The sequence below is a fragment of the Ahaetulla prasina genome, chromosome 3 (genome assembly GCF_028640845.1).
Source record: "Ahaetulla prasina isolate Xishuangbanna chromosome 3, ASM2864084v1, whole genome shotgun sequence".
Classification (NCBI taxonomy): domain Eukaryota; kingdom Metazoa; phylum Chordata; class Lepidosauria; order Squamata; family Colubridae; genus Ahaetulla; species Ahaetulla prasina.
Window position 1 is genome coordinate 87,580,919 of NC_080541.1, and position 22,648 is coordinate 87,603,566.

The following is a 22,648-nucleotide window of genomic DNA, read 5'->3' on the forward strand; positions in this document are numbered from 1 at the left end:
GTCAACAGCCTATGCTAAACTCAGCAGTTGTTCTGAATCAGACCAAGGAACATCAGTTTTCCACTTTTAGTATAAGAGAGAACTAGAAATGGATCTACTTTGAACCTCAATATACAGTATGAACTGATCCTGAAGGGAAAAGAAGACATACTTCAGGAGAGTACTGTAAATGAGGTCCATGAAAGAGAACATGCTTTATTTGCAGAGCGGTTCAAATGTACCAGAATCTTGAACAGACTGCTGAGAAAATTCTCGCTCTCTGAAACTTTAAACAGCTGTTAGAGCTTTTTAGCACAATTGAGCTAAGTAATATCCATCAGATTTCATTAAAAAAAAATAAGGTGTATGGAATAGTAATTTTAACAGAAGGTGACAGTCTGGTTATATTTTTCTCTAGTAACAATATTTCACTTAAATGGTAAATTATAAGGTAAGTTGATGCTGACTCAACACTAACTACTATAGACATTGGCAGAGCACTTCTGTGGGGCTAAATAAGAGGTCCCCATGGTCCCAGCCAAGGATAGGAATGCTTTTAACTACAAGCCTAATTGGATCCACTGCTTTTTAATTCTCAAAAACAGTACCTCCTGACCCCTGATCTCCTCACACTTGCTCTAGAAGACTGAGATATAGATTTTGAAAGTGCAAAAGGTCAGAGGGAAATTAAATCATAACACTAGGTTGTATCTTCTGCCTTGGTTTCACTTGTATTTTGAAAGTTCCGGTTGAATATGGTATTTAGTCTTCTGGCCTTACCCACCCACTATTCCCTGAGCCCCTCGTACCTGTTTCTAAGGAAGTAGATAAGGCTCCTGGCTTACCAAATGCACAACAAAATCATGACAGGCTTTAAATTCTGTACCATTTCATTCAGAAGTCACACACGACTGTAACGGGAGTTGGGCAGCATATAAATGTAATAAATTATTATTATTAATCTTGATAATTAAGTTCTCTGTTTAATATGACAATTTTATTAAGAATCATTAACCTAAGATTTGTAAGACAGTGGGTGATAATACTAGGACTTTCATTGCCATCCAATGTAGCATATTCCAGAAATTTAAAAAAGTATATACAGTACTTGAAAATACATTAGAGGGGTTTGAACCTGAAAACCTCCATTTCAAGTTTGTAATGCCAATTTCAGGTGCAAAGCAACCATTCCCAGTGGCAGGCATTCTGAAAGCTTGGAACCATTATATTTTGAGTGCAAAATATCCTGCTTTGAGAGAAAACGGCTTCAAAACGCTTGAGACAATCTTGCTTCACATTTGGGAGATGCGCGCTTCAATCTCAGGATGGATTCTTTCAACTTGAAGTGGATTGAATTTGAATATTGTTGTTTTTTACATTCCTAAAACATACAGGTTTAGAATCTGACAGATTTTTTTTTAAGGTTTTTATGGCAACCAGATACAAACAGAAGGAAAATTAATTTTCTCTGCTAGCTTTTCCATATCCAAATTTCTGTGTCACCTTCTGAAGCAAAATAATATGGAAAAAATAATAATCTACACAACAATAGCAGAAAAACAATTCAATTTTTTAAAAAAGAGAAATGGTTTGGCTTACAAGTATGATCAATAAGTGTTACATAGCCAATTCAGCTTCCTAAAATACTTTTTTAAGAATACCACTCCATAGAAAGCAAAGCACAATACTTTCGTAATATCAAAGTCTCTCTCTCTTTTTTTTTTAACATCCATAGACTACAGCCAGGTTGATTATGCTGTAGATGAACATTCTGTTCCAGTAGGATCTGCGTTTTCCAAGTATTCCAAATGAATATCCAGGGTGCCATATGCCAAATTCAGTACGTTCAAGACTTTCTCTTGTATGAACTCAACTTGCTCTGCAGGACAGTAGTCATCCAAGCTGGATCTGGGAACACCAACATTTAAGACTTTTAAGTTTATTTCAAAAGAGCAATGTTTCCTGCTGATCTTCAAAGGTATAGTTTCATCCTTATTTTTCCCCCCTTCGTTTTGCAGCTTTCGTGCAAATGTTCCTTATTTCCCCACAAAGCTTAGCCTGCAATGATTAAAAAAAAAATCCACCCTCTGTCCCATTGATCTTCTCAATGGGGTAGCTCAGACAAGTTTTCAAAGAATCTCAGGGTGGCCTGGTCTAAAATGGAAATGCTAGCTCTTTCTGTTTCCTGAAACATATAACTGGTTAGCTGGAACTCCAGAGATTTCAGCCAGGCAGCTACTCGGGTCGAAGTGACATCTTAGCAGCTGACTAGAAATTGAGGGCAAAATAATGAAATACTTCAAATAATTGCTATCGTCTTCTTTCATTGCCAAAATAGCATTTTAAATGATAGGCTCATTGCTTATTCAGTCAGTTTGCCTGGCTATACTATGCTTAAATCGCCGTGCTTCGTTTCCACATCATTGGAGACTATGCAAGTGTTTCTCAGCCAGACATTTACTCAAGAATTGAAAGATGGAAGTATTAATAATTGGACAATTCGGGAAGCGAAGCTGAGCAATCAGTGGCTGGGCAAAAACTACAAGGAGGAAAGCTAGCTTTCAAATGAAATCCATTGACAGCATCTCCTACATGCTTATTTGAGCATCTTTCATTAACGCCCATTTCTAACCTGAATATTTCATTCGGCTCCATTTGCTAATTGTTTGAAATGCTACCTGGAATTATCAGTTAACCTTAAGAAACATACTTGCAAAATTCCAAGTGGTCAAGAACCAGTAGCATAATGCATTTACAGTAGATGTGGGTTTTTTCCCCCCCGTTCTATAAATACCTTTCCCTTTTCTCTATAAAAAAAATGCTTTCTCTTTTCTTTATATCCCAAATATCCCCAAATATTATGAGACCTACAGATGCCATCTCTCATTAGAAGTTGTGCTCGATTTCTGACTACTTTTATTTTTAAGTAAATGGAAATGCTATTTCATCTCCTTCCTTTGAATCTGCAACATCTACACCTTTTGAACCACTAAGTTCATAATACGTTAAATCAGAGTTAAACCATGCTGCACTAAATCAGAATATTGAATTTACGATAGTGGAAGCTACAGCATACAATTGTAAGCATCACTCAAAGCCAAAACAAAGCTAATTAAGGCTTAGCATTAAAATATGACCTAGGTTACTAAGCCTAGAGAAGCATTTTGGGTGAGGCATGTTCAGCGTATCAAGTGGCATTGAAGATACAGTCTTCATTGTTAGTTAGAAGTTAGAAAAAAGCCCTGGAAGTATACTTCAATATACGATTACTGTGGTGAAATTATTATATGCACAGAGATGGAAAGATTTTGATACTACCTACTATGGAAGAATGGTTGGTGAAATTGACAGAGACAAATAAATTAACTTTCTTAACTGGATAAAAAAAATACTATCTATGTTTATTGGGGACTAGAAACCTCCTATGGACTTTTTGTATAAAATCATGAATGTGATTTATCATAGAAAAAAGAGTATGTGACACAACTTTAGAGAGAAAGAGAGAGAGAAAGAGAAAGAGAGAAACAGAGAAACAGAGAGAGAGAAAGGGAGAGAGAGAAAGAGAAAGAGAGAGAGAACGAGAGAACGAGAAAGAAAGAGAGAGAGAAAGAGAAAGAAAGAGAAAGAAAAAGAGAAAGAGAGAAAGAAAGAAAAAGAGAAAGAGAGAGAGAAAGAGAAAGAGAGAGAGAAAGAGAAAGCGAGAGTAAGAGAAACAGAAAGAGAAAGAGAGAAAGAGAGAGAGAGAGAAAGAGAAAGAGAAAGAGAGAAGGGTTTCTTAAAAATATGAGAACACACTGCTTGGAACGATTTTCTTTCTTTTCTTTAAATTGCAAGAAATTTCTTTTCTTGCACTTTCTGTTTTTTCCATGCTTTCTTTTTCTCTTTTCTTCTGTATATTAGTTTGTACTGATTTTTTAACCTCCTTTTTAAAAAGGTTTTAATAAAAATTATATTTAAAAACATGAAACTTACCGGGCTATGGTCACAAGGGTTGGTTTCGGTAAGCTTCCCAAGAGATGTTGTATCGACCGTACGAAACTCTCTATCTCCTCTTCCGTGCTAACATGATGAGGTATTTCTGAGTAATCACACGTAAGGCCGGCCTGATGAACCTGAGAAATGAATAACACACACTGGTTTGTTAGTGCATTGCTCAAGAACTCCCTCTCCAAGCAAATTCCAAAAGCAAATTCAGTATAGATAATAAGAGAAAATCCTTAAAAGATGTTAAAACACTTTTCTGATTACATTGTCAGGTAATGACATTAGATCCATTTTTTTCCTCCCCTGTCTTTCTCTAGGGTTTAAGACCTGATCTCCCAAGGATCTCCAGCCAGGATGATTACAACTGTTGATGTTGCATCTGCAGAATGCCAATTTGGGCACAACTAAAGCAGGGGTCTCCAACCTTGGCAACTTTAAGCCTGGTGGACTTTAACTCCCTTTGCTGGCTGGGGCATTCTGGGAGTTGAAGTCCACCAGGCTTAAAGTTGCCAAGGTTGGAGACCCCTGAACTAGAGAATGCTAATTTCGGCAAGAATACTTGACGTATTTCAATATAAGGTCTAAAATCATGTAAATTAGATATATTTAATGTCATAATCCATGTTTATACTGTACCTCGATGGAAAAGAACTTGGTCCTTTCCCCCTTACAATCCTTCTTTCAAACTCAAGGAAAATTTCAGATCAGATCTCAGAACAAATCGTTTTGCTTCGAACGATACATTGGAATGTCCCAAGATTATTTGGTTTCAATCAAACGAAGCACACAAAGTTTAGAGTGCCTTGTGTTCTCACAAAACAGAGCAATACAGATAGTCCTCGACTTACAACAGATCATTTAGCGACCATGCAAAGTTACGACGACAGTGAAAAAAAAATGACTTATGCCTATTTTTTACACTTATGGCCATCGGAGCATCATCATGGTCATGTGATCAAAATTCAGATGCTTGATAACCGACTCATATTTATGATGGTTGCAGTTTCCCAGAGTCATGTAGTCAACTTTTGCAACTTTCTGACAAAGTCAATGGGAAACTCAGATTCACTTAACAGAAATGTTGGGCTCAATTGTGGTCGTAAGTCGAGTTCTATCTGCAATAATAAAAAAAGTAGATTAAAAAAAACAGAAATAGAAAGATAAAACAAGCTAAGAAAACCAAACCAAACCAAACCCAGTTCTGAACAAATTCTTACTATGCTTGCTTTAAAAATGGTTTGCTTGAGAAATAAGCATGTTTGCCAAAATTAAGCTAATATGGGGTCGCGATGGGTCGGACACAACTTCGCAACTAACAACAACAAGCCAACTTTAGACTTTGGTTTATGAACACGAGTTCTTTCAAACAAATCATCCGTTTCAAAACTGCAGATTTTAACGGCGAACACTAAATTATGGTTGACTTATTTTCCACTTCTAATCTTACAGCTGAATGAATGCAAAGGAAGTGAAAAGTTAGTCCTGTTGCGAGAAGCACAGGTTATAATGCAACCAATATCTGTGGGTCACTATCTACATGACAGTATCATGGTCTGGAAATAGTAATAATAATAAAAAGAATAGGCTTACCATCTCATAATCTGGAGTTCCCATTCGATCTTTCAAACTACGCACCAGTTGAACTAGAGGTTTCATTCTACATCGAATTAAAATATAAATAGTGCAATTAATATAAAGAGGAAATGTTCTAGGCATAAACTCTAAGGAAGCTGGAGAAACAATGATATACAATACCCTTCACTCTACGAATTTCTATTTTTTAAAGTTTTACTACATTAAAATGACAACTGCAGAATTCTTCCAGAAAAAGCAAAGTAGATCTTGGCATCAGGACGAAGCACCATTCTCTTTTAAGGTATCATATAATAATAACTTAAGTTCCTGGGAAATTATAGCTAGGCCTGGTTTATTCTAAAATATGGACAAATTGTATAGCTTAGCATCACTATTTAAATCTATTTCCTACTAAAAAAAGAAATGTATTTTTTTAAAAAGTGTCGGATTTTGGTGTTGGTGGTGATATCTGTCCTATTTCTACCTAAAAACATGCTTTTGTGCTTTAAACTGTCGTGGTAATCAGTAGCTTTTAAAAAACTCAGGTAAATATTTTCTGCCTTCAAAGATTTTTTGAACAGGCTGTAATCCTTGACAGACTTATCTGTGCATATTTAATTTCTCTCTTTTGTTATTTATACCTTGTTATTGTGAGAGCTATTGTGGAAACTTACATGGTACTGGCTAAAAGAAGGAACAGATATTTTTTTTTTTTTTTTTTTTTTTTTTATTGAAAGAGTTTTAAAAAAAACAAAAACATTTTCCCCCTTTTTTCCCCCTCCCTCCCAAAAAAAAAAAAAAACAAAACATCCCCCTCCCTCCCCCACCCCCGGCTTCCCGGGTCAATCACAAGGTAAAGTCCAATCCAAATAACCACATCCAAATCTTTTCGTCTCCCAACCCCCTCCCCATTACATAAAATAACTTTCTAATTATTCAAAGGCAATCTGATATTTCTTAATCTGATATCTGTTTTGTAAATAATCAATCCATTTTTCCATTCAATTAAATATCTTTCCTGCGTATTGTCTTTTAAAAGCGCTGAGATTTTAGCCATCTCAGCCAAGTTAATAACTTTCAATATCCATTCTTCTATTGTAGGTATCTCTTCTTCTTCCAGTATTGTCCAATCAACAGTCTTGCTGCTGTTATTAAGTTCAAAATCAGTTTAGTCTCAATCCCTGTACAATCCATTATAATTCCCAAAAGGAAAAATTGTGGCAGGAACTTTATCTTCTTCTTCAGTACATTTTGAATAATCCACCAAATTCTTATCCAAAAGACCTTAATTTTCTTGCAAGTCCACCAAATATGAAAATATGTAGCATCATCACAATCACACCTCCAACATTTCGCTTGGATATTAGGATACATACATGATAATTTTTTGGGATCTAAATGCCATCTATAAAACATCTTATAAAAATTTTCCTTAAATTCTGTGCTTGTGTAAACTTAACATTTCTAACCCAAATTTTCTCCCATGTTTCCAACATTATTGGTTCCTGAATATTCTGTGCCCATTTTATCATACAATCCTTTACCAAATCCTTTTCGAATCTATTTCAAGCAACACATTATACAATCTCTTTATATGCTCCTGGGTCTGATTTCTAATTTGCTTTATTAAATTTTCCTCCCTTTGCATTATACCAATTTTTTGATCTTCTTTCCATCTAGCACTTATTTGCCCATATTGAAACCAAGTATAATTCCTCCCTTCTTCATTTAATACCTGTAATGATTTTAATTGCAATCTACCTCCTTCAGCATACAAAAGTTCTTTATATGTAATCATTTCCTGTTTCTGTTCTATATTTATATTCTCTATTGCATGTCTAGGGCTCGCCCATATAGGAATCTTATAATCTAATTTATAGGAATATTTATTCCAGACCATAAAGAGCACTTCTCAACACATGATTCTTAAAAGCCCTATCCACTTTTTTTCCATAAAATAAGTACGCATGCCATCCATATAACAAGTCATAACCTTCTATATTCAAAATTCTTTCCTCTGTTAAGTTAAACCAGTCACTTATTACTGAGAGGGTTACTGCTTCATAATATAGTTTAAAATTAGGCATTCTTAAACCACCTCTTTCCCGTGAATCCTGTATTATTTTCATTTTAACCCTCGCCTTTTTACCCTGCCATATAAATTTATTAATCCCACTCTGCCAATCTTCCAAATTTTTATCCTTTTTAATTATAGGTATCATCTGTAGAAGGAACAGATATTAAATATGGAAATAACCAATATTCTGAAAGTGGTATAAACGAAGTTTGATGCAGGATGGTAGACTTGATATGAAAAAAAAAAAAGTCTTGCATGGTTATAAAAAATTCTAGCAAAAATTCATCAAGGTTATTTTATCACCCAAAATAACTGAGTTCCCAGAAAGGTTATACCTTTCAGTGTCTGTATACTCCCCAGCATTATCTCTTTAAAAGTCTAGTTCCGTGATGGTGAACCTATGGCACACGGAGCCATATTGGTAGGCATGCGAGCATTGCCCTAGTTCAGCTGCAGCACGCATGTGTGCACCGGCCAGCTGATTTTTGGGCCTTCCGGGCCCATCAGAAGTTTGGAAACAGGCTATTTCCGGCCTCCGGAGGGTAGGGAAGACCTGTTTTTCACTTTCCCCAGGCTCTAGAGCAGTGGTTCTCAACCTTTATAGTGCTGCGACCCCTTTAATACAATTCCCCACGATGTGGCGACCCCAACCATAAAATTATTTTTGTTTTGAATTTATCGCGCCTGAAGCCGTATTGGCTAGCGATCTGAACTGCTTGCGATTGCCTTGAGGACGGAGGCATTAAAGCGGAGACTCCTCCCCTATTAAGTTTATCGCGCCTGAAGCCAAATTCGGCTAGCGATTTGAAGAGCCTGCAGCTGGCTTGTGGAGTCAACCGCGATTCTTCGACTCGCAAGTATACTTCCCATATTTCCGATGGTCTTAGGTGACCCCTGGCAAATCGTCATTCGACCCCCAACGGGGTCCCGACCCACAGGTTGAGAACCGCTGCTCTAGAGGCTTTCTGGAGGGGGCAGGGTGCATTGCATTATGGGTGTGGGCATATACGTGCATGACCCCCCATGCCCCCCCCCACTTTTGGCATGCTGGTCTAGTTCGTGGTAGCCTTAGAGTCAGGAACAGGGTTCAATTACAATACCCAGGATTTGCAGCCCATCTTTTCAGGTTTTCTTCAGTGTCATCATCACATAAATCAGCAAAAGCTGCTTCTAGATCTTCCAGCTGGTGTGTGCGGTTCTCTACACAGTCGACCAACTCGTCCTTCAAACATAAAAGCAGAAAGCACTAAGCAATTATGTGACGCCGGAAGACCAGCTACGCAGCTGAGAAAATGCAGGTATATTTTTGCTGTTGTAGATATAGGCACTGCATATTCCTTCTGAATTTTTTCTTTCTTTCTCCAACTCTTTAATCCCTTTGTTTCGAGTCGGGAAAACTGAGTGCAACTGAGCACTTACTGGCCGGACGCCTTTCCCAATGCCTATGCGGAGTTCACAGCACATATTTTCTCTTTGTGCCCTGATAGAAAAATATCTGCTGCCGCCTAGGATTGAATTCTCAACCTGCCAAGTGTTTTCCCCTCTAGACCACTGCGTCGCTCCAAAATTAATCAATATGCCCCTCCAAAATCCTTCTGAATCAACTCCCCAAAATCTCCTTTGAGGTGAATATAGTACTAGCGGCCATTCTTTAAAACAGTGATGTACTGGGGTTACTGGCTGCTTTAAGGAAATGGAGATAGGTTTTAGTCATGCTCCAGAGCACGTTCTGAGAATCATATGAAAGCGCTACCAAGAAGTCATCCCTTCTTTGTCCAATACCCCCATTCCAATCACTTCTCTTCCAAACATCTTATATTCTTCTTGAGATAAGCAATTTTGAGGAAAAACCTCCGCCATTCTCTACTGAGAATCACAAACTTCCTACCTCCGATAAATTGCTTTTAGGCTTCTTAAAACTGTACAGTTCTTGTAAGAGTTTGTATTCTTCCTGTATAAATAAACAAACAAAAAAGGTTATTCATAGCACACTGCAAGGTATATGCCATTAATCAAAATGCCATTTATTGCCCTAAACTCAGTTTATAGGAAATTTCCCCCTACTCCCTGTAAAAAAAAGAAACATGCATCATCAAATGTATGCTTTGTTTTTGTTTTAGATGTTTTCTCTATCATTTATGTCAAAACCAAACTGCCTAAGATCACAGTTATTCTGGATTTTTCCATATACAGAGACCTATAAATTTCCATGTAGAATTCCATTGTAACATTTTAAAATTTGATTTATCCAGCTGAATCCAGCAGTTTTTTATTATTTTGAATCCACCATCCTTATATCTGGTGGGCGGAAATTTGCTGGAAATGCTTGCCTATGAATATCCTCCTATCTTTGTGGGTAGCGAGAACTCTTTACAAGTATCTTGGATAGAAAGATACTTAGTTGTTCCCTAATCAGCCATGATAACTGGCACCTTGAATTATACCACAGCTATCTCATATTTAGTGGGAAGACTGCTAACCTAAAAAGTATCTTTGTTAAATAATCTATTGAAATCATAAGCATACTCCCCCCCAAAGCTGATTTAATGAGTCGTGGTTAGAATGTAGTATTGTAGATTTAACTCTGCTGACTGCCAGCAGTTCGAGCTTGACCAGCTCAAAGTTGACTCAGCCTTCCATCTTCCCAAGTTTGGTAAAATGAGGACCAGGATTGTTGGGGGCAATATGCTGACTAAGTAAATGGCTTAGAGAGGACTGTAAAGCACTGTGAAGTGGTATATAAGTCTAAGTGCTATTGGTATTAATCCTTTTCTAATGCCAGTCTTGCACTGGAATGCCCAGTTCGTATAGCTTATATGTACATCAGTGACCAGGCAGAGGAAACTGAATGCAAGGTTTCTATACACCTGCCAGCTATCATGTCTGAACTATTGGGTGAGGAATCATTACTACTGTACATTAAGGGAAGAGGTAGAGGGTAGAGTGGGAAGCAGTAGTAACTATCTCCCGGGCAATTCAGTACAAGGACCAGACAGACATTCAAATGAGCAATTGGGCTGCACTATGTCATATGCCCTCAAAAACACTTTCCTACTCAGATAGCAGCAATAATCTGGAAGCCTGCACTGCTATTAATCTTTTCATCATTCCCATCACCCATCTTTTTCCACTTATGACTGTATAACTTTGTCGCTTGTATCCTTAAGGTTTATATTGATATTGTTTCCTGATTGCTTATTTGTACCCTATGACTATCATTCAGTGTTGTACCTTAGAATTCTTGATGAACGTATCTTTTCTTTTATGTACACTGACAGCGTATGCACCAAGGCAAATTCCTTGTGTGTCCAATCACATTTGGCCAATAAAAAATTCTGTTCTATTCTGTTCTCTTCTAGGCTTTTGGCTGAGCCCAAATCTGTGCCTCTTTTCCTTCTGACAATCCATCAAACATGACTGCTCAAAAGGAGATCCTGATAATAGCCACAGCAATAGCATTTAAGACTTAAATACCGTTCCATAAGGAGAACCCATGCTGGAACCATGGTCCTGGTTGCTGTTGCTAGTGCTCTGATGGACGTTCAGCCTACTACACATACAGTCAATCAAATTTCTAATATTCACAACAGCAAAGAAAAATTATAACAAAGCTACCAGCAACGGTGATGTTTCCTTTTGAGCCAAGAACAGCAGATTTTCTTCTATACTCAAAATTCTGGAACGCAGCTCAGATTCTGCACAATGGATTTTGAAGACAGATAATTTCACATACACCCAATAGTCAGAGGAGCTATGTTAGGGATCCAGACTATAGGTTTGTTATACACTGACTGCAAGTAACAAGCTGAAGTCTTCAAATGAGTGCTGAGTTTATCATTACTATATAATCATCAGAGATCTAAAGAGGCTTGAGTTGACCTCAGGATTTATCAAAAAACAAAACAAGCAACAGGAAAAAGGGGGAATCCCTTCAAAGTAAAAAGGAATAGCTAGAAACAGCGGTAAAAGGGCCAAGGATAGTTGGTGGATACACACTGGCTTTTGGGAGTAATAGTATGGAATGAAATAAGCCTAGAAGACTGGTATCCTAAGAGCTTCCATACTGCAACAATCTTCTGGCAATTTTCAGTCTTAAGGTATAAAGATAGTCATGCAATTTACCGTATTTTTCAGAGTATAAGACGCACCTTAGTTTTTGGGGAGAAAAAGAAGAAAAAAGCTGATTGGCAGGTGGATCGGCCTCACAGAATACCTCCAATCAGCTGTTCCCAGAGGTGAATTTTAGAAACAGGTTCCTTGGTTGTAAGCTCCATGCCTTGCTTTTTTTTTCTTTTTTCTTTTTCTTTTTTTTTCTGCCTCTGAAACTTCTGAAACTTTGTTTCAGAAAAAAACTTTTTTTTCTGCCTCTGAAAGCCTCCAAAACAGCTTCAGAAAAAAAGTCTCTGATGCTCTGTTTGGAAGCTTTTTTTCTGAAGCTCTGTTTGGGGGCTTCTTTTCTGAAGCTTTGTTTCTGATACTTTTTTCAGCCTCTGAAACCTCCGTTTGAGAAGCTGGGCAGGGCTACATTCGGAGTATAAGATGCACCCAGATTTTCACCTTCTTTTTTGGGGAGAAAAGGTGCGTCTTATACTCCAAAAAATACGGTATTATGAAAAACCCTTGACTGAAAAAACATACCCAATTTAGAAGATTCCTGGTTTGAATTTTAACCCGTCAGTAAACTCACCATAGAGGAAAATGCCTGAGCTGTTGGGAACGTATTTTAAAGAAAGTGTATTTTAAATGCTAGATTGTTTCCCATTCTGTTGTTTTAAATGATTTTTTTTTATTATATTGTTTGTTTCCGTTCTTTCACTGCTTCTTGTTTTGCTGTTTTGCTTTAACACTGCACTGCAAACTGCTTTGGGCAAATACTGTGAATAGGAAAGGCAGTAGCTGTTGTGTCTTGCCCGCTCTCACAGCAGCCGGGGCCTTCTTATCTGCTCCCGAACACGGAGGAATGTATGCCTCCCGGCCCCAGTCCTGGCTCCATGCCCAGACAAGCTGAAGAGGAGGGGGCACCTCCCGGTCCCAGCCCTGGCTCCATGCCCAAGCAGGCTGCAGAGGAGGGAGCATCCCCTGGCCCCAGCCCTGGCTCCATGCCCAGGCAAACGGAGCAGCTAGACCCCTCCCCCTCCTCCACAGCATGTGAGCCTGAGGAAAGTTTATTTCCAACAGCTGCTGATTGGAGTGACCCTCGCATCAGAAGACTGGATAGGCGGAGGCAACAGAAGGAAGGGAGGCGCAGGCCTTAATGAGTGCTGAGTCATGGAGCCACACCCCATGGCCTATATAAAGGATCTGCTTTCTGGCAGTCTCTGAGTCAGGCAAAGTCGAACTTATCTTGCTGAAGTCACTTTCTGGTCTCCTGCCTGCTCTGAGGACTTTGCTAGGACTTTGGGCAGAGCTGCAGAGGCAAGCCTGATTCGGATTTCCCTGACCCGGCCGTCAGCGGAGGAGTGGGACACGACAGTAGCAAAGATTCTGAACTAAATGTCACACTAAGAAGGGAGGGGGAAATACCTACTGAAATAGGTCTTCTTTAAAAAGAACCGATGGGCAGGATTGGTGTTGCAGCTGGATAGTTACCTGTGTGTATATTTCTTTGAAAGGATTCTTAACTGAAAAGAAGTCCAAGTCAATATCTAAAACAAAAGCAGTGCCCTTCTTCAGCACTTGCAGAATGTCTCCAGCAAGTTCTGACATTTGATGCTGGTGTTTTCCTGTGGAACCAGATGCAGAGGGAACCTGGGAATTGCTCGGCTTCTCATGCCCAGAGATTCTCTTTCCAAAGCCATCAGACAGTTCAACTGTGCAACTGTGGGTCGGGTCAGAGGAGTCATTTGATGAAGAGGCATCGCCTGTGTCGTCCATGCTTAATTTGCACTTCTTAGCAGAACGTGGAGCTTGGTTGCCTTCCCAATCACCAGACGCTTTGGAGGGATTCACAAGGCACACATTCAGATGTAAAGATTTTTTGTTCTCCAGCTGATCAGCAGGGACATAGAGACCATCAGAAAGGAAGTAAGCATCTGTGCTTGTAACCCTGGGAATAATAAAAGTTTATTGTTATTGTTAGCTTATTTCTATCAATATAAAAAAAGGGACAGGCAACTTATGGCCGGACTGGCCTCTGTAACCATCTGCTCCTCCCGCAAGCAAAATTATTGTGTAGTTTTCCCCCCTCAAAACACAAAGAAAATCAAAGAGCTAAGTCTCTGCAAGATTGCTACGTAACATTTTCCTTTTAAAAGAAAACCACCCACCCCCATCAAAACAAGAAGAAAAGTTTGGCCCTGCTCACAATTGTTACTATACGCCCAGGGCTCTCAGAGGTTGTATTTTTAAAAAGCCTTCCTAAGTATGCTATACAGATAATCCTTGGTTTAGGACCATAATGGGAGCCTTCCCATTATGGTAGTAAGAGTCATGACATTCATGTGAAAAAAAAATTCTGAAAAAAAGTATTTTTTAAGAAAGTGTATTTTAAATGCTAGATTGTTTCCCATTCTGTTGTTTTAAATGATTTTTTTTTATTATATTGTTTGTTTCCGTTCTTTCACTGCTTCTTGTTTTGCTGTTTTGCTTTAACACTGCACTGCAAACTGCTTTGGGCAAATACTGTGAATAGGAAAGGCAGTAGCTGTTGTGTCTTGCCCGCTCTCACAGCAGCCGGGGCCTTCTTATCTGCTCCCGAACACGGAGGAATGTATGCCTCCCGGCCCCAGTCCTGGCTCCATGCCCAGACAAGCTGAAGAGGAGGGGGCACCTCCCGGTCCCAGCCCTGGCTCCATGCCCAAGCAGGCTGCAGAGGAGGGAGCATCCCCTGGCCCCAGCCCTGGCTCCATGCCCAGGCAAACGGAGCAGCTAGACCCCTCCCCCTCCTCCACAGCATGTGAGCCTGAGGAAAGTTTATTTCCAACAGCTGCTGATTGGAGTGACCCTCGCATCAGAAGACTGGATAGGCGGAGGCAACAGAAGGAAGGGAGGCACAGGCCTTAATGAGTGCTGAGTCATGGAGCCACACCCTATGGCCTATATAAAGGATCTGCTTTCTGGCAGTCTCTGAGTCAGGCAAAGTCGAACTTATCTTGCTGAAGTCACTTTCTGGTCTCCTGCCTGCTCTGAGGACTTTGCTAGGACTTTGGGCAGAGCTGCAGAGGCAAGCCTGATTCGGATTTCCCTGACCCGGCCGTCAGCGGAGGAGTGGGACACGACAGTAGCAAAGATTCTGAACTAAATGTCACACTAAGAAGGGAGGGGGAAATACCTACTGAAATAGGTCTTCTTTAAAAAGAACCGATGGGCAGGATTGGTGTTGCAGCTGGATAGTTACCTGTGTGTATATTTCTTTGAAAGGATTCTTAACTGAAAAGAAGTCCAAGTCAATATCTAAAACAAAAGCAGTGCCCTTCTTCAGCACTTGCAGAATGTCTCCAGCAAGTTCTGACATTTGATGCTGGTGTTTTCCTGTGGAACCAGATGCAGAGGGAACCTGGGAATTGCTCGGCTTCTCATGCCCAGAGATTCTCTTTCCAAAGCCATCAGACAGTTCAACTGTGCAACTGTGGGTCGGGTCAGCGGAGTCATTTGATGAAGAGGCATCGCCTGTGTCGTGCACGCTTAATTTGCACTTCTTAGCAGAACGTGGAGCTTGGTTGCCTTCCCAATCACTAGACGCTTTGGAGGGATTCACAAGGCACACATTCAGATGTAAAGATTTTTTGTTCTCCAGCTGATCAGCAGGGACATAGAGACCATCAGAAAGGAAGTAAGCATCTGTGCTTGTAACCCTGGGAATAATAAAAGTTTATTGTTATTGTTAGCTTATTTCTATCAATATAAAAAAAGGGACAGGCAACTTATGGCCGGACTGGCCTCTGTAACCATCTACTCCTCCCGCAAGCAAAATTATTGTGTAGTTTTCCCCCCTCAAAACACAAAGAAAATCAAAGAGCTAAGTCTCTGCAAGATTGCTACGTAACATTTTCCTTTTAAAAGAAAACCACCCACCCCCATCAAAACAAGAAGAAAAGTTTGGCCCTGCTCACAATTGTTACTATACGCCCAGGGCTCTCAGAGGTTGTATTTTTAAAAAGCCTTCCTAAGTATGCTATACAGATAATCCTTGGTTTAGGACCATAATGGGAGCCTTCCCATTATGGTAGTAAGAGTCATGAAATTCATGTGAAAAAAAAATTCTGAAAAAAAGTATTTTTTAAAAGAACTACTACTTATCCAATTTGGAGGTTCCTTTAAAATCTGGATGAAATTTGATCCACTTGTATAATCATGTACAGATACATAACTTACTTCTGTTTTTTTAAAAAAAAATAAAATAGAAAAAAAACACAGCTTCTGAAATTCTTTCCAACTCTTACTAGCCATATTCATATAAAACACCTTTATTTTCTTCCCCATAAAGAAGTAACATATTCAATATGATTGTGTTGATATTTTCATGGGGTCGTGAAGAGTTGGACATGATCTGAACAACAACAACAAATAGTTTATAAGCATATATCTTGTCTATATATATTTGGGAAAATCTGTTCAGGCTGTTGTGTAGGTCTTGCTTCTTCGTATGTGTCTGCTCTTCCTTTCTGTCACATCTGGGTTTGTGCATATAATATCTATACAAGCATATGGCGGATTGAATATCTTATACTCTAGAATTTTAGAGTAACAGAGTTGGAAGGGACCTTGGAGGTCTTCTAGTCCAACCCACATAGGCAGGAAACCGTACACCACTTCAGACAAATAATTATCCAATCTCTTCTTTAAAACTTCCAGTGTTAGAGCATTCACAACCTTTGGAGGCAAATTGTTCCACTGATTAATTGTTCTAACTGTCAGGAAATTTCTCCTTGTTCTAAGTTGCTTTTCTCCTTAATTAGTTTCTACCTGTTGCTTCTTGTCCTACCCTCAGGTGCTTTGGAGAATAGCTTGACTCCCTCTTCTTTGTGGCAGCCCCTGAGATATTGCAACACTGCTATCATGTAACCCCTAGTCCTTCTTTTCATTAAACAGACATACCCAGTTCCAGCAACTGTTCTTCATATGTTTTAGCCTCCAGTCCCCTAATCATCATTATTGCTCTTCTCTGCACTCTTTCTAGAGTCTCAACATGCTAGGTCAGAGGTCTCCAACCACTGGACCACAGCCAGTTTGGAACCGGACCACACAAGCGGTGGATAAACGGTGGATGCTTGCCTGTGAAGTTCCATTTGGGCAAGCAGTGTGCGTGCCTGACACTTGTGTAAATGGAGCTGCACACGTGCGTGCATCTCTACTTGCACCGACCGGAACCAGCCCCTCTTTCCCCCTGGCTCTGCCGGTCCGCAAAGTCGGGAAAGGTTAGGGACCGCTGTTCTAGGTCACATGATCAGGAGAAAGACGGAGAGGAAGTTTAGAATGGAAAAATCAGAAATGTTTAGAATCACTGCTCAAAGGCTTTTTCCATAGAGATGCTTTGGAAGATTGTTCTTGAAATATTTTTGTCTGCATCTCTTGGCCAAACCGAGTAAATGTTTGAACTTGGATCTTTCTTTCTCCATCTTCTCTTGCCACATCAAGTTTGGTCTCATTCAGATAGTTATTCTGCTGTCCCCTGAGCCCGTTTCTATAATTTCTTTTTAATATTCCACAGGATTGGAAAGAATATAAACAGCACAGGAGAAACAGACAACGTACAAAGATAGCAAAAATATAATAAACTGTGGATGGATGAAAAATGTTTTGGATTGCAATTGTTCTAATCCTGAGTTTGGGTCTTATTAACGGCCATTAGGACACTGAATAAGCCATACATACTTTCTGAAGTTTATTTGGGACTCTTATGTAAAGGACATGGGTGGCAGATAAATTTAATAAATAATAGAATAACCTACACTAGCTCAGATACACATGCAAGCACAAACACGCAAACACATTCTAAAACAAATTATTGGAATCTTGTTGCAAGAAACACATTCCCTTAGTTACCTTATTGTAGTAGTAGAGGCATCTTTGCCCACCAAAAAATGATGAGTTCCTTCCTCTATTTGCTGAGCCCAAACTGGATGTAACCATATGACTTGTGAAAAATGACCAGCATAAACAGCAGGCATAATCCAGTTTTCAATGCTTAGTTCACTGTAAAAGAAAAAAAGGATAAATATGGGCTGAAATATACTCGAGAAATCTGAGTACAGATGTCATAATAATAATAAAAAAAACGAGTATTGGCAACGTACTTGCCCATACAAAATAAACCTTCTTAACAAATATTAGAATGCTTTTGTTAGATACAAAATCAGAATCAGTCAAAATCAGAAGTACAGTGTTCGAATATTTTTTAAAAAACTAAGAAACAGCAGCTTTCTCTCTCTCCCTCTCTCTTGCTTTAGTATGCAGAAACCATTTGGTTTCTTCAATAAATTGCTAACTTAGAGGTTTTAGAGAAATTAGAGGGTATTTTTCCCCCTCTAATAGATAAATATTAAAATGTACAGATATGTATAGCCAAGAAGATCTAACTTCTAACAACATAAACTATGTTCTGAATCCAGGAAATTAAAATTTGAGATATTGCGTTGCTAAACAAAACAACAGAGTTGGAAGGGACCTTGGAGGTCTTCTAGTCCAACCCTCTGCTCAGGCAGGAAACCCTATACCATTTTAGACAAATGGTTGTCCAATATCTTCTTAAAAACCTCCAGTGTTGGATCACTCACAATGTCTGCAGGCAAGTTGTTCCAGGGATTAATTGCTCTAACTGTCAGGAAACTTCTCCTTAATTCTAGGTTGCTTCTCTCCATCCATTGCATGACTCCCTCTTAAATCCTGGAACACTGCTATCATGTCATTTCCTAGTAAATTTCCCACATGCAAATCTAGCTATACGGCACAGTATACATTTAAATTTTATATTTAACATCCTTTTGATAATGAATCCTTGTATTCATTATCTAGAAATTGCGGAGACAGAGATAAGAATGTCAAGTACCTGAAGTGATTTTATTGTCCTACAACGTGCAGATGAAAGGTTGGTAGCCTAGAATGAAGGCTCACTGAAGGAAGCTTTATTCACCCAATAATTTCACAGCTCAAGGTTGACTCAGCCTTCCAAGGTTGGTAAAATGAGGGCCCAGATTGTTGGGAGAAATACGCTGACACTGTAAACCACTTAGAGAGGGCTGTAAAGCACTGTGAAGCAGTATATAAATGTAAAAACTATTGCTATAGCCTACACCTCTATCAGTACATGTTATCTGGAAGTGAAATCTGGCCCCCTATCAGATCTACCGAAGTGGACATGAATAAAGAAAATTGTTGCAAATATAAATTGGGTTTACTCACCATGCATGAAGACGGAGGTTTACACTTTCAAATGGCCCTGGTATTTAAAACCCTTAAAACTGAAACTGAGGTATGGAATACAGGCAATCCTCGACTTATGACCATAATGGAACTCCCCCCCAACTTTCTGTTGTTAAGTGAGACATTTGTGAAGTGAGTTTTGCCTCATTTTATGACCTTTCTTGCCACAGTTGTTGAGTGAACCACCGCAGCTGGTAAGTTAGTAAGCTGGGTTGTTGAGTGAATCTGGTTTTCCCACTGACCTTGCAAAAGGTGATCACATGACCCTGGGATATTGCAACCGTCATAAATATGAACCAGCTGCCAAGCGTCGGAACTTTGATTACGTGACTGTGAGGATGCTTCAAAGTGTGAAAAATGGTCAGAAGTCACTTTTTTCAGTCCCGTTGTAACTTTGAATGGTCACTAAACGAACTATTGTAAATCGAGGACTACTTGTACATAGCAACAGGATCCTACCATAAAATGTTGCATTCTGGGTGTTTCTATTCATCATCCTATATAGATATAGATACATCGTATGTAGTGCATGCTAGTACTGTAGGCAAACCATTTGCTCTTCATCTCCCTGTAGCGCAGTCTTTCTATAAAACATTTTTATAAACTCTGGAAACCCCCCGGTTCTTTGAGCATTCTGATATACTTAGAACATAAAATTACAGGACCTGTAGAAAAACATTGCAGTATTCAGTACTCCTGTCTAGGTGGCTCAGTGGCTAAGACACTGAGCTTGTCGATCAGAAAGGTCGGCAGTTCAGCGGTTCGAATCCCTCGTACAGGTCTCCTGCGTGAGCAGGGGGTTGGATTAGATGACCTCCAAGGTCCCTTCCAACTCTGTTCCTGTTAAAACTGTCTATTTTTCAGCTGTTAGGTTCCAAGGCATTCCTTTCTCCTTATTACCTTATCAGTTGGCATTCTGTGGTCCACCCTCATTTAATTTTGGGGCTTCCTTCTTAAATGATGTACAAACTTCATCATGTTTATGGAGATTCTCAGTCATCCAGGTCAGAGTTGTCCCAAAGGGACTTTTTTCAAGAGGCAACTGGACTTTCTGGTTTTTCTTTAAAGACGTTTCGTTTGTCATCCAAGAAGCTTCTTCCGAGCTGAACAAGCTTCTTGGATGAGAACTGAAACCCCTTCAAAGAAAAACCGGAAAGTCCAGTTGCCTCTTTAAAAAAGCCCCTTTGGGACTTAATTATGTTGCTCCACATAGCAACAGAACTGACTTCTCAGAAATGAAGGGCAGGATGGCTAGTTCTATATACTAAGTCTTAGGTAAGTAGAATTGTTAGTACAGTAGAACCTGTGGTCACAACCATAATTCGTTCCATAACTTTGGTTGCAAACCAATTTGGTCATGACCCAAATCTAAGTTTGGAAATTTGGCGCTTACAAAAAATAAATAAATAAATAAAATGGTGTGGAAAGGGAAAAAAAATTGTGAATTTTTTGGTGGGAACTCGATTTGGTCATGGTCAGAAGCATTTGTGACCAGAGGTTCTACTGTACAAACTTCAGATGCCCCCATCCGGCCATTTAGGTACAAGACATACACAAAATCATATAGCTTAAAGAATGTAAACATTTCACCCAGTGGTGGAATTCAATTTTTTTTTACTACCGGTCCTGTGGCCGTGGCTTGGTGGGCGTTGCAGGGGAAGGATTCTGCAAGATCTTTATTCCCACCCCACTCTGGGACCAGCCAGAGTCTATTTGCCGGTTCTCCAAACTACTCAAAATTTCCACTACCGCTTATGCAGAACCTGCTGCATTTCACCCCTGATTTTGCCCCCAAATCAGTGGTGGGATTCAGCCAGTTCGCACCACTTCGAGGGAACCGGTTGTTAACTTTCTGAGCAGTTTGGTCAACTGGTTGTTGGAAGAAATGATTAGGGCAGAGAACCGGTTGTTAAATTACTTGAATCCCACTACTGCCCCAAATTACTTGTTTGATTATGTACTGTGAGCTGAATAGTTTTTTGTCACGTCTATGTAATTTCAGCGCAGTCCAGGAACAAGGCTTAGAAAACACTTCCCCAACAGCTAACAGTTCTATGCTCACTTAAGCTAAAATCCTACCCAGGCAACACAACAGCATCATCATACCTAAATAGAGCTTCTTTGTCGAACACAGTATCTGCAGGCATGTCTACTGGAATAAGGAGATCTGGGTGGGAATCCAAATGAACAAAGCTGATGTTGCTAACAGGTAGGTGCTTCGAGCCAATAGCTCGGTAAATGAAGGGAAGAACCTGAAATGACACCATTGCAGATGTTTTAGGGCACAAAAAATTATGGATAAACTTTATGATTCATCAGGTTTGCAAGAAAGAAGGACAGGGGTGCCCTGGAAATAATTGGCTTTGTCCCAATCATCTTAGCAGCAAAGTTCTTACTCCCTGTTACATCACCCAAGATCAATAAAATTCGCTCCTAAGTAATACTACAGTCCTAAATACCAAGTATCTTGAATTGACTAAAAGATCTCAGGCTCTTATCAAGTTCAACTGCTATTCATGGAATAAAGGTGGCCTGAAAATCATTTATAGTCATGAGACACCAGAGTGAAGAAAAACAGGGCTGCCACCTGCAAAGTTAAAACCGTGTTTCAGAACAATGTTAAATCAGAAAAATGCAAGGACATTCCTCTTCAGCTTGAACTAGGTTAAAAGAAAATCTCAATATTCCAGATTATTGCTAAAACTGAACTTCTACAGGGAAAAACCAGACTTTCCTAGTAAAAGTCTTGATTGCTTTATAAATATTTTTTAGAAAGGAAAGTGATTATAGATTTACCTAACACACCTGTGTTTACACGCCTAACAGGTCAGGTGACCAGGTTTCCAGACTTACTAGTTAATAAAGGGTGACAGTTTTGACGCCACCGTGGGCTAATTTCAGTGTAAGGGGAAAAAAATACTATTTTAAAATTGGAACGTTTCCATTCTTGGGCTGGGGACCATATAAGAGCAACCGGGTGTATGTGTGTGCTAAGAGAGAAGACTTGTGATCAAAGCATCTTTGCGTAGGGCAAAGAGCTAGTGGTCACAAAGTCTTTTAGGTTTTCAACCTCAACTGCTTAGACTCAATAACAAACCAGTCCTGCGAATTCTTTGGAGCTGCTCCCCTAATTTCACAACGCCGCGCATTAGCGAACGGTGACGAAACCATTTGCTGACCGGCATTTGACTTACATCGTGATGATCTTCCACCACCCAAACTGGCAACTTCGGGTACGTGCGGAGGGAACTGCTCTCCTGTCCAACGCCCTGTTTTTCCCCGCCGCCGCTGCTACTCATTTTGATCAGTTTATAGGTCACAAAATGCTCGGGACATCGAAGATTCTAAAATAGAACGCCGAGATCTTCAGCGCAGGAGGGCATCGAATGTTGGGAAACGCGACGTTCTAAGACCGGACTTCTAACCCTGATCGCGTTCCAAAGAGAACCGGGGGACGCGTCTAGACGTGACACACTTAGGCATGTTGGGAAAGGAAAGGAGGGAGGAGGATGGGCAACGATTATTCCATTTTTAGGACAAGGAATCTTGGCTGCCAGGAATTTCCAAAATATTGTAATGTTATTAATCACTAACTAATTAAACATCAGTTTCCCTGGCCCTTTTCTCCTTTGCTAGAAAAAGAAACATTTTTTCCCCCGGAGCTTCCGTTTG

General features: G+C 39.6%; 1 protein-coding gene across 1 annotated transcript; it reads right to left on the minus strand.

The window, feature by feature from the left end:
- Positions 1-1,537: 1,537 nt before the first annotated feature.
- On the minus strand, positions 1,538-22,545 carry C3H5orf22 (chromosome 3 C5orf22 homolog). The gene is made up of 9 exons (XM_058175254.1): positions 22,171-22,545; positions 21,083-21,228; positions 17,600-17,749; positions 13,205-13,661; positions 9,504-9,566; positions 8,716-8,837; positions 5,554-5,620; positions 3,952-4,091; positions 1,538-1,887 (listed from the first exon to the last, which is right to left on the minus strand). Exons 1-9 carry the CDS (start codon positions 22,273-22,275, stop codon positions 1,731-1,733), a joined length of 1,407 nt encoding a protein of 468 aa, XP_058031237.1. The 5' UTR covers positions 22,276-22,545; the 3' UTR covers positions 1,538-1,730.
- Between the last annotated feature and the right edge of the window lie 103 nt (positions 22,546-22,648).